The following is a 12,467-nucleotide window of genomic DNA, read 5'->3' on the forward strand; positions in this document are numbered from 1 at the left end:
GCAGGAAGCCAGGAAGGCCGGGAGCCATTACCTCTGCAGCGCCGCCCTTGTCCCCCTCATCCGCCTTGGCGCTGGGCTCCCCCTAAAGGCGAGGGAGTGCATGTAAGCACGCGCAGGATGGGGGGGTCCCCAGCCCTGACTGCACGGCTCAGGCCGGAGCCGCCCCGGAAGTCCTCAGAGCGCTCCTGCGGCCCGAGTTCACATCCCGGCTTTGCCACTGCTCTGCTGGGCTGCTGTGGCTCGCAACCGACCCTCTCTGGGCCCCAGCTCGGCGCTGTCTTCCAGCGCGTTGCAGGTGCTTGGCAGAAATCACCCCCACTTTGTTGGGGCACAAAGGGGGGCTGCCTGCCCTCCTGGACGCAGAGATAGGAGCCCCGAACCCCGACCCCGGCCTCTCCATGTGTGGGGGTGGGGAGCCTCTGCGTGGTCTTTGTTTCCAGCCCCCCTCCTTCCACCCACACCAGCCAGCCAGGAGGGGTGGATACAAGAGCATTATGGGATTGCCCCCCAAACCCACTCAGTCTGCCCCCCTCCCTGTGACAGAAACCCACACTGGGGTCCCCAAGTGAAGCCCAGCCCACCTCGCCTCTCCCCCTCCCTTCCCAGCTTCCGGCCAGCTGTGCGCTGCCTCAGACCCTTTGCACCTGCTGGTCCCTCTATCTGATTGGATGGCCCCGGGGCAGGGAGGGGGGCGCGCCTCCCTGCCCCACCCCCTCCCACGTGCCCACCCCAGTCCAGTGCCCCCATCCCTGCCCACCCCACACCAGGTCCTCACCTGTGGTCCAGGTGCTCCTGGGGGGCCCGGTGGACCTAAGGGCAGTCAGCGGCGGTCACGTGGGCCAGCACAGCCCATTGTCCGCCCCTCCAGGCCAAGAAGGTCCTCCCCACCTCGCACCCAGCACCCACCCTGGGTCTGAGTTCCCGGAGGAGGCATGCTTTGGTGACTGAAATCTGGGGAATGAGGAAAGCTCTGCCCCCCCACTCTCCCGGCCCACCACACACACCACTAGCTTCCACCACAGCCTCGTCCACGTGGAGCCCACCTGGGTCTCAGACCTCCCCCACCCCCAAAGACTGGGCCGGGAGCCAGTCTAGCCGCCGCCTTCCTGGAAGCCAGGAGCCTCCCCTCCAGGCTTGGTTACCTGCAATAGTCATGTATGTCTCCCAGATGGCTGGGATGACAGCACACACTGCTGTACCAGGCTTATGGATTGAGATGGGGTCTCACTAAGTTGTTGTCCACCCCCCCCTCCCCAGGCTGACTGGAACTGCAATCCTCCTGATCTCTGTCCCGAGTTGCTGAGATTACAGGTGCACACACCCTGTCCCACAGCTCCAGTCCACTCACCTGGGGGCCCGGGGGGCCCACGGGGCCCTGGGATGCCCGCCAGCACCGTGTCCACCAGGGCAGGCACCAGCTGCGCGTCCCCGTCTGTGGGCAGCAGGGCGTGAGGCCTCTGGGGCCCCGCCCCCACCGGCGCCGGCTCAGGGGCCGCCCCACCCCCTCCCACGGCCACCTTGCCAGATGGGGAAACTGGGACTGGGAGGGAGGTGTGATCCGGGCTCAGGTCTCAGCACTCAGAGGTGGTCCCCGCTGCCCACGGGGGGGGGGGGTCTGTCCATGGTGGGGGACGAGGGGGGCGGGTCCCCCACAGGGAGCCGGGGCCACTCACTGTCTTTGTCTGGGGGGGGCTGCAGGGAGTAGAGGGCTCCTTGCGGGCTGCTGGGCAGAACTCCAGGGCTGCCTGCTGGGCCGGGAGGTCCTGGGGGGCCGGGGCGCCCCATCTCTCCTGGAAGCCCTCGGGGCCCCGGGGGTCCTAGGAGCCCTGAAATGAGGAGAGGCATCTCCGAGGTGGGGGCCAGGCACAGCACAGGAGGGGAAACTGAGGGCCTGCTCTTAGGCCGATCAGAGGCCGTGCAGACTGTGCGGGCTGGGCTGCAGGGAGGGGAGGCAGAGCTCTTCCCGGGAGGCGCTGGGGTGGCGTGCTTACCAGGAGGCCCCGCGGGGCCCTTCTCTCCTGCCTGGCCCCGATCACCTTTGGAGCCTGGGGGTCCTGCAGGCCCGGGGGGCCCTGGAAAGAGGAAGAGGTCACCTGAGAACTGATCTGACTGGAAGCCAGGCTCCCCAGCGCCCCCCCCCACCTCTGCTCCAAAGTGCATTTCACATGTGGGAAACTGAGGCTCAGAAAATCCAGGTCTCCCGCTCAAGGCTGCAGAGCCAGGGCCCCCCTCCCCTCAATTGCGACCCCAAGGCCTCCAAGTTTTGGGACATCTGCCAGGCCAGGGGGTCTGGGACGCTTCCTGCCCAGCCAGGGGTCACCCTGAGCCACAAGGACTTGGCTGGGGGAGCCCCTACCCCTCAAATTCCCGCCTGAGAGGGGTGCGCCACCTGGTGTCCATGCCTGGAACTGCGCCTCCCTGGCAAAGTGTCAAGGCCAGGGTCCTCAGGGCCCCCCTCCAGGCTCTGAGGGGTGGGGCTTGGGCTGTGGCCCAAGCTCTGCTGTGTGCACTGGCCTCTGCCAACTGTCACCGATGACCTACACTGTCACCCCTATCTGCCCCGCATACAGGCCTAGTGTTTTCATCTTTGACATAATTGAGATGCTGGATGCGTCGCCTTCATAACCACAATTTCTTTTTTGGTGGGTTGTGGGGCTTGAACTCAGGGCCCCCGCGCTGTCCCTGAGCTCTTGTGCTCAAGGCTACTGCTCTACTACTTTGAGCCACAGCGCCAACTTCGGTTTCTGGTGGTTCATTGGAGATGAGTCTCATGGACTTTTCTGCCTGGGCTGGCTTCGAACCTCAGTCCTCAGACCTCAGCTGCCTGAGCAGCTGGGATTGCAGGCGTGAGCCACCAGAGGTCTGGCTGAAGTTTTGTGTTTTCTTGTTGTTTTGTTGTTTTTTAATGAAGAAAAATGGGACACTCCTGCTTTTCTGTGAAATTCCCTAGGTTTTTCTTCTTCTTTTTATTTTTGGTTGGTTGTGGGATCTGAACTCTGGGCCTGGGTGCTGTCCCTCAGCTCTGCAGCTCAAGGCTAGTGCTCTACCACTTGAGCCACAGCGCCACTTCTGGCTTTTTCTGCTTATGTGGTGCTGAGGAATCGAACCCAGGGCCTCAGGCATGCAAGGCAAGCGCTCTACCACTGAGCCACCTTCCCAGCTTCTTCTTTTTTGTGTTAGCTCGGTTTCCAAATACCCCATAGGTTTCTATCTCTGGAGGGCCTCGTGTGTGTGTGTGTGTGTGTGTGTGTGTGTGCGTGCGCGCGCATACATGTGCGCATGTGCGCGTGCAGCCCAGGCCCTGTGGCTGGCCCCTCCATCCCGGGGCCCCACTCACCCTCGGGGCCGGTGGGTCTTCTCCTCCAGGGCCCGGGGTGGGCGAGGGGGATGGCGTCCGGGAGGAGGTCCTCATTCCAGGGTGGCGGGCTGCTGCGGGGGGCCGGCAGGTGGTTGTCGGGGCTGGAGGGCTGCACGGGGGTCTCCAGCAGGAGCACCTGGGGGAGGATGGAGCGTCGGGCCTGGCTGGCGGCTGCACAGGGGGATGCGGCCCCGCGAGCCCCCCATCCTCGCCCCGTCACCCTGCACTCTCCCCGGGACCCCCAACTCGAGCCATTGGATGCCACCCATCACGGACAGACCACCTCAGGCGGTCCTAGCAGCTCCCTGATGTTGGCAGTGTGTCCCCTGCTCTGTCTGGGGATCTGACCGTGGTGGGGGGGGACAGCTGGGGTGGGAAGAGGGTGACACGATTGGTAAAACAGAAAAGTGGGGCCCTGGCCTCCCAGGATTCATCCTCCCAACTCAGAAGAGATAAAGACAAAGCTGGGGTCCCTGGCCCCCCTCCCTTTCCAGCTTTCTTCAGGGAGCCCGTGGAGGAAGGGAGGGGATCCCGCGGCCCAGAGCCTCCCTTCAGCCCCTCTGGCCCCTAAGTTCCCTGGGCTTGCTCCCCCCCCCGCCCCCGACGTCTGGATGAAAGCTGGGGGCCCCCACCCCCGGCCTGGCCAGGCCAGGCAGTTGGTACAGGAGCCACAGCTGTGCCCACACCCCCCCTGGCACGCCGCCCCGTGCTCCACCACCCCTACCCGCACCCAGAGCGCCTACTGAGAGCCTTTTCACTCAAAGCGAGCGCTCTACCACTTCAGGCACAGCGCCACTTCTGGTTCTCTGGTGGTTAATTGGAGTTGAGAATCTCACAGACTTTCCTGTGCAGGCTGGCTTTGAACTGCAATCCTCAGATCTCAGCCTCCTGAATAGCTGGGATTACAGGCGTGAGCACCGGCGCCTGGCAACCATGTTTCTTGCTCTTTGAGTCTCTCTGTCTCAGGAACCCCACTGAGCTTGAGAAGGTGGCCCAAAGCCTCAGAAGTCGAGGCCACTCTGACCCACTGGGCTCCACAGAGTTCATGTGCCCCACCCCGCCCCCAGAGCTGACCTTGGCCTCCAGTGTGGTCAGACGCTCGCTCATGTCACTGAGCCGGGTGCAGTTCATACATTCTGCAAGAGAAGGAAAACCAAGGTGAGGACAGCCTAGGAATAGGGATGGCCACTGGACAAGGCTCTGCCTGACCAGGTATGAGGAAAACTCCTATTCAGGGCCGGGAAGGTGGCTCAGTGGTAGAGCACTTGCCTTGTATGCATGAGGCCCTGGGTTCGATTCCTCAGCACCACATAAGCAGAAAAAAGCTGGAAGTGGTGCTGTGGCTCAGGTGGTAGAGCGCTAGCCTTGAGCTGAAGAGCTGAGGGACAGCGCCCAGGCCCAGAGTTTGGGCCCCCCCCCCAAAAAAAAGAGACAGAGGCAAAAGCATGAGACCCTATATCACAAAGAAGCAAAAGGCCTGGGGTGCGTGGCTCAGATGGTGGAGGGCCTGCCCAGCAAGCAAGGAGCCTGGGCTCCGATCTCCAGTACCACTGAACCCCAAAACAGCAACAGACTAGAAACAATACTGGGCAGCCTGCTGGCCACCAGGAGAATCCTCAGTGGTTCCCAGGTACAGCGAGGAGTGAATTTTGGACTGGGGGGGGCACAGGCTGGGGGGGGCTGGGCAACATGCGAGGGGTGGGGGAGAATGTCAGCCTAGGAATCTCAGTGCGTGACCACGCACCTGCCCAGTGCCATCCTGCCAAATTCCAGCAACATCTGAAACCATCTAAGTGAGGCTGGGGAGCCTTTGCATGCCCCCTCAGAACCCCAAGTTGCAGTGTTACCCAAGGGACCCCTCCGGCTTGTTGGCTTAAGGGATTTGTCTCAGTACCCTGGGACCCCAGATGCTGCTCCTCCACCACCTCCCAGGTTGGGCCCATGGATCCTGGCCTGGTCCACACACACCCCCCTCCCTGCGTCTGTACGACCCTGTAACTTACTCATGGTTTTGGGGGGGCTCCCCTCTGTACCCCCTCAAGCTGGAGCCACTGCCTCCCCCCAGGGGGGCAGCTGGGAGGGGTTTGTTTCTGTATTCCCCCCCCCCCCCCGATCTTGGATTCCTGTGGTTCGCTCTACATGGCTCCCAGCACGGGCATTGCCAGGCTCCTGCCCTGCAGCTGGGGTCCGGCGCGGCTGCAAGGGTTGGGGTTCCAGGAGATGCCCCACCGGAGCCACAGAGGCCAGCTTCTAGAAGCAGCAGGGGGGACTCAGAGCCCTGGCAGCAGACAATTGGGCTGACTCGCCAAATACTTCCCCTCGGTGCCCTGAGCGAGCCTGTCCGGGCTGTCCACACTCAGGGACCCGGGCCTGGTGAGGGGCCCTAAATTAACCTGACTGGTGGTGAGGTGGGGGGGGGGGAAGGGCCTCTCCTGCCTATGGCACTGTGGGCCGGGGCCTCCCTGTCCATCTCTGGGCTTTTTCTTCTTCTTTTTTTTTTTTTTTGGGTCTGGTTGTGGGCCTGAACTCTGGGCCTGGGCGCTGTCCCTCAGCTCTTCAGCTCAAGGCTAGCGCTCTACCACTTGAGCCACAGCACCACTTCTGGCTTTTTTTCTTTTTGCTTATGTGGTGCTGAGGAATCGAACCCAGGGCCTCAGGCATGCAAGGCAAGTGCTCTACCACTGAGCCACCTTCCCAGCCCCATCTCTGGGCTTTTGAGCCTCAGTTTCCCCATCTGGAGGAGAAGGTGTTTGGCCTATAAGAAAGTCCCCTCCATTTCCAACAGGCCCTGTGAGGGCATGGAAACAAAGCTGGGGGTGGGGGGCAGGGATCTTCTGCTGGATCTAGAAGTTTCTCTAAGTTTTCTTTTGTTTTTAATTTTTTAAAAAAAAATGTGCTTGTCCTAAGTCTTGAACTCTGGGCGCTGTCCCTCAGCTCTTCAGCTCAGGGCGAGCACTCTACCACTTGAGCCACAGAGCCACTTCCTGTTTTCTGGTGGTTCATTGGAGATAAGAGTCTCAAGGACTTTCCTGTTCAGGCTGGCTTTGAACTGTGATCCTCAGTCTCAGCCTCCTGAGTAGCTAAGATTAGAGGTGTGAGCAACTGGTGCCTGGCATGTCCCTGAGCTTTTGTGCTCAAGGCTAGTGCTCTACCACTTGAGCCACCGCTCCGACACAGACCTCCTCCTCCTCTGGAGAGGGCAGAGTGACCAGGAGCTGGGTCAAGGCCTCTCCCTGCTGTGCAGCTGTGTGACCCAGGCTGGGCCGCAAGACTTCTCCTGCCTCGGTTTCCCCAAATGTGAGGTGGGGGGGATGAGCTAGATTCCATCCCATCCCCCCCCCCCCCCCCCCCCCCGCACTGAGGCCAGCCCAGCCCCCACCTCATGCTCACATGATCTAGCTGAGCCAATGAGAATCCTGCCCTGGGTCCCAGGCACAGGCCCTGCCTTCACTCACGAAGCACCTGAACAGGGATCAAGCCTCAACAGGGACCGGCTAGGATGAAGTTCCGGAAGAATCTGCATCCCAGTGGGAAATGATCACAGATGTCACCATACAGTAAACTACGCAGTGCAGCAGAATAAAGAAGCAGGGTGCAGCAGGGTGCCGGGGGGAGGGTGGGGGAGGGAGGGCTACACCGAGGAGGGAAGAGGGGTCCTGCATTGGCAGGTGGAGGAAGAGGGGAGGGGCAAGGGACGGTGGGAGAGTGAACCAAAGGACAAAAGGGAAAGGAAGAAGATTCTAGAAGTTTCTCAGGGTGGGTGGGAGCCGCAGAGGCGTGAGGCCTCACATACCTGAAAATAAACCCAGCTGCTCCCCAGTGCGCTGTGCATTTCAAAATAAGGGGGGAAGTGGGGAGCACTGGCAACCTCCATCTACTCCCCATGAGTCCTGACGGCCCTGCTCCACTCCAAACCTGGGCTCCCACAGCCACGGGGGCTCAGGAGGAAGCCAGGACACGGAAGATATAGTTGGGACCACCGGGACCTGCGTCCACCCCAAGGCCAGGCAAGGGCGGGGCCCCACACCTCCTGCCCCCCACGCTCGCTCGCTTTCTGCATCTATCTGTCGTTCACTGTCTCTGTCTTGATTCGATCTCTGTCTCATCTCTGTCTGTCTCTCTGCATATGTCTGTCTGTCTGTCTCTCTGCATGTCTGTCTGTCTCTGTTTCTCTTCCCCCGTCCCCCAATGCCTGGGGCTTGAACTCAGGGCCTGGGCACTGTCCCTGAACTCCTTTTGCTCAAAGCTAGCACTGGACCGCTTGAGCCACAGCTCCACTTCCAGCTTTTTCTGCGTATGTGGTGCTGAGGAATCGAACCCAGGGCCTCATGCATGCAAGGCAAGCGCTCTACCACTGAGCCACCTTCCCAGCCCCCACTTCCAATTTTTTGAGTGGGGTCTCAAGGACTTTCCTGCCCAGGCTGGCTTTGAATGGTGATCCTCAGATCTCAGCCTCCTGAGTAGCTAGGAATAGAGACATGAGCCACTGGTGCCTGGCTTTTTTTATTTTTTTCTTTTGAATATGGCATTTGTGTGTGTGTGTGTGTGTGTGTGTGTGTGTGTGCACACAATGTGTGCCAGTCCTAGGGCTTGTACTCAGGGCCTGGGTGCCGCTCCTGGGCTTTTTGTCAGTTGTGGGGCTTGAACTCTGGGCCTGGGTGCTGTCCCTTAGCTCTTCAGCTCAAGGAGAGCGCTCTACCACTTGAGCCCTGCACCACTTCCTGTTTTCTGGTGTTTCATTGAGATGAGTCTCACAGACTTTCTTGCTCAGGCTGGCTTTGAACCATGACTCTCAGATCTCAGCCTCCTGAGTAGCTAGGATTACAGGCCTGAGCCACAGGTGCCCAGCCTTTGTGTGAGACTTTTGAAGGCCGGGACTGACAGCTTTGGAACCCTCAGAGTCCCCAGCCTCCCACACTCCCGCGTGTATTTTCGCGTCCACTGAGCTCCACCCCCAGAGACACCCTGACAATTTAAAGAGCTTGTTTTGGGGAGCAGGGGAAATTGAGTCAAGGTGCCCTGGAAGGTTGGGAAGCGGTGGGCATGGCTGGGGCCAGCGTTGGGGCTGCATGGGGTGGGTGACATCGCAGTGCTGCGTGCCGGTGATGATGCGGGGCTCAGGGCTTGTTTGGGGGGGACCTGATGGCTTCACATTCGTGGCAGACGGCATGGGGCCTCTTCAACACAATCCTCCCTCCCCCTCCCATCGCTGTTCTCGGGACCAGAATACTCTCAGGTCAATTACTTTATGAAACCCCAGCAGTAACTCGGGGTGTCTTTGCAGAAAGCAAGTTGGAAGCAGCAGGCAGGGGGGCCCCGGGTGTGTTGGGCACAGTACAACCATGTCCCAAACTCAGCCAAGGCCACACTCACCGCCTGCAGAGCTCCGGCCACTGACAGGGCGGCTGAGGCCCCGTCATGTGGGAGCCAGGGGACAAGCCCAGTCAGGTGATCCAGGCCCCCCAGCCTGGACTAAATCCATACCCTCCACCACTGGGCAAACCTGCAGAGTACAGGCAGGCTGACAGCACCCAATAGCCACCTCTGGGGAGTGGGGTGCACAACCAGAGCCTGGGGCAGAAGGAAGAGGCATTGGAGGGGGTCAGAACTCCAGCTCAAACCTCAAAGGGACTGTCCATTTTCATTATGAACGGAGGCTTGGCATCAACAGTAAGGCTAGAGAATTGGAACGGACCCTACTGTGCTACAAATTCTTTCTTGTTGTTTTTGAATTTTTTTTTTTTTGTGCTGGTTGGGGGCTTGAACTCAGGGCCTGGGTGCTGTCCCTGAGGTTTTTCAAAGTCAAGGCTAATGCTCTACCACTTTGAGCTACAGCGCCACTTCCGGTTTTTTGGTGATCAATTGGAGATAAGAGTTTCACAGGGACTTTTCTGCCAGGGCTACCTTCGAACCGGGATCCCCAGACTTCAGCCTCTCGAGTAGCTTGGATGGCAGGCATGCACCCCAGCACTCAGCTTCTATTTTCTTATTAGTTAGGGTAGATAATCGTCTCAGGCTAACTTTCAGTCACGCATATAGAAATAACACATAGCACATGTCGCTGTGGTGCAGTCTGTGGTTTTAGGTGTCCACTGAGGGGGAGGTGTTTTGAATGTGTTCTCTACATGTACAGAGGGCGCCTGAGCCATGCACAGTGACACACACCTGTAATACCAGCCTGAGGGTGGCTGAGGCAGAAGGATCATGAGTTGGAGGCCAGCCTGGGCGATACAGCTAGATTCTGCCTCAAAAATAAAAGGCAGGGGAGAAGAGAACCTCTCCTGTTTGTTTTTCATAAAAGCACACATGTATCATTTTATATATATATATATATTTTTTTTAAAGACTTTTAAAACACTCTTAATAAGCCAGGTGTCGGTGGCTCACGCCTGTAATCCTGTAATCAGGAGGCTGAGATCTGAGGATCGCGGTTCAAAGCCAGCCCGGGCAGGAGAGACTGTGAGACTCCTATCTCCAATAAACCACCAGAAAACCGGAAGTGGTGCTGTAGCTCAAGTGGTAGAGCGCTCGCCTTGAGCTGAAGAGCTGAGGGACAGCGCCCAGGCCCAGAGTTCAAGCACCATGACTGACTGAGAAAAAAAAAAAAAAACGAACAAACCTTCTTAATAGCCATATTTTACAGGCATGGGTGGTTCTGACAGTTCACTGCCTGTATTTAAAAACATTGTCTTGCCGGGCGCTGGTGGCACATGTCTGTTGTCCTAGCTACTCAGAAGGCTGAGATTTGAGGATCAGGATTCAAAGCCAGCCTGGGAAGGAAAGCGTGTGAGACTCGGATCGTTGATGAACCAGCCAAAAGAAAAGCTGGAAATGGAGCTGTGGCTCAAGTGGCAGAGTGCTAGCCTTGAGCACAAAAGCTCAGGGACAGCATCCCAGGCCCAGAGTTCAAATCTCAGGCCTCTCATACACACTATCCCTGGATTGGAGAGCATCTGTGTCCTTTCCCATGCCCCCTCCCTCACCCTGCCCAAGTCTTTCCCCCCTGGAATTCAGCCCCACCTACCCCAGCCTCCACCAGGCCTCCCCAAACGCCCTGCATCTGGGGCTGTCAGCGCTGCCCTCCCCCACCCCCCAGCTGGGCCCAGGGTCTCGGTGCCATCTACTGACCAGGGGTCCCCAGGTACCTGGAGACCTGCCCGCAGGCCTCACAACCAGTCACCCAGAGTCCAGTCCCCAAACAGCTCACACTAATGTCCGGGCCTCCATCCGGGGCTGGGTGGCTAGGCGGGAGGAAATGGGGTGGGTTGTAAAGATCACCCCTTGAGGCGGCCCGTGGGGGGCAGGCTGCGAGGGCTGCAGGCCTGGCCAGGATTAACAACAGATGTTAGGCGCTAACGTGGATGTGTGTGCTAATCTAAAGCAACTGCGTGCCCCCCCAGGAATTCCATACATACGCCCCAGCCTGTCCCACAGCTGCCGCCATGGCCCCCACCCCTCTCCGCAGAGCTACCTGGGGCCCCCACCCCCTCTGAAGCCTCCGGGGGTACAAGATGGGGGAGTGGGTACCATGTCAGCTGGGTTCTTCTAGGGGGTGAATGGGGGGTGTCAGATCTGTGGAGGAGTGGGAGAGCTGGGGGACCATCGGACCAGCCTCAAGGCACAGGTCTGAGCCCACCCTAGCCCTCCTCCTTCCCATCCTCACAGCCGGGCCCTGGGCATCTGCTCACAGCACCATTCATTCTAGAACAATCCATTCTGTTTCCAACGAAGAGCCGCTGCCCTGTGCCTCTTCCTGGCCAGGCTCCTGGTGAAGCAGGCATGGGTGTGCCCCCAATATGAGAGAGACAGACAGACAGACAGACACAGAGACAGACAGACAGACACAGAGACAGGGAGACAGAAACAGAGATGAGAGAAACTGGGCACCAGGAGCTCACGCCTGTAATCCCAGCAACTCAGAAGGCTGAGATCTGAGGATCGCAGTTCAAAGCCAGCCCAGGCAGGAAAGTTCATGAGACTTTTATCTCCAATTAACCACCAGAAACCGGATGTGACGCTGTGGCTCAAGCAGTAGCGTGCTCGCCTTGAGCTGAAGAGCTCAGGAACAGCGCCCCAGCCCAGAGTTCAAGCCCCACGACCAACAAAAGAGAGAGCGAGCTGAGTGGGAGAGGGCACTGCTCAGGATGGGCTCTGTGTCTCGTTTTTGCTCCTTCAGTCCCGTTGTGGCAGGTCACCTGACATTGGGCAGAGGCCTGGAGCTCTGGCAAACACAGCACGATGCCAGAGTCTCACCGCTGTGGCCCGTACACCAGGTTTTTACGGGGTGTTTAATTGCTTCTTAGTCAAATTAAAACACTTTCTTCCATTAGCTCTACAAATCAAGAGTTTCATTTCGCCCCTGGGATGGCAGAAGCCCCCACCAGCCCACAGCCCTGCGCTGTGAGCCTGGCCCAGGGCGCTGGCCCTATGCGTGGCAGGTGCACACGTACCTGCCCACTCTCCTGAAACCCGGCTGAAGGGTTGTGTTTGCTCGAGAGACCAAGATGGATGCTGACAAAGGGCGCCACTGTGGCAGGATTGTGAGCCAGGTGCTGCGCCTCACATCTGTCATCCCAGCTACTCAGAAGGAGGCTGCGATCTGACGATCTGGGTTTGAACCCGCCCAGGGAAAACGTTGCAAGACCCCCATCCCAACCCAAAGGTGGGTGCGGTGACAATGTTCCTGCCACTCCAGCTAGGATGGGAAGTGTACAAGGAAAACAGCAGTCCTAGGCAGGCCTAGGCAAAACCAAGATGCTGACTAAAAACAGCCTGAGGAAGAGAGCATGGAGGTGTCATCAGCAGATGGCCCTGAGTTCAAATCCCAGAACCGCCAAAAACAGAAGCGGGGGAGCATGGCTCAGCAGAAGGAAGATACACCTCGACCCCTCCCGGTCCCCCATCCTTGAGCGCCACCTTGGAAAGCAGGCAGTGAAATACTGATTTCCACACTGCTGCTCCCCAATGCCCCTTCTTCTCTTCCCCACTCAGATCCAATGGCTGGTGAGGACCTGCTCTGATCCCAGCACTAGGAGGCTCCATGGGTCGGGAGTTCAAGGGCAGCCTGGACTCTATAGTCTCTTGTTTGCTTGAAAACTCCTCTAGGCTG

At 59.0% G+C, this 12,467-nt stretch overlaps 1 protein-coding gene across 1 annotated transcript in view; it reads right to left on the minus strand.

Moving 5' to 3' along the window:
• Col26a1 (collagen type XXVI alpha 1 chain) overlaps window positions 1–12,467 on the minus strand; it is a 35,109-nt gene that overhangs the window by 1,464 nt on the left and 21,178 nt on the right. The window contains exons 4-10 of the mRNA XM_042686717.1: window positions 4,433–4,494; window positions 3,329–3,494; window positions 1,992–2,093; window positions 1,674–1,826; window positions 1,349–1,432; window positions 776–810; window positions 32–82 (exon numbers count right to left, since the gene is read on the minus strand). Of these exons, the coding sequence (XP_042542651.1) occupies window positions 32–82; window positions 776–810; window positions 1,349–1,432; window positions 1,674–1,826; window positions 1,992–2,093; window positions 3,329–3,494; window positions 4,433–4,494 (653 nt within the window). The remainder of the gene's footprint in view (window positions 1–31; window positions 83–775; window positions 811–1,348; window positions 1,433–1,673; window positions 1,827–1,991; window positions 2,094–3,328; window positions 3,495–4,432; window positions 4,495–12,467) is intronic.

This window comes from Dipodomys spectabilis, unplaced genomic scaffold (genome assembly GCF_019054845.1).
Source record: "Dipodomys spectabilis isolate Male_0828 unplaced genomic scaffold, ASM1905484v1 ptg000098l, whole genome shotgun sequence".
NCBI lineage: Eukaryota > Metazoa > Chordata > Mammalia > Rodentia > Heteromyidae > Dipodomys > Dipodomys spectabilis.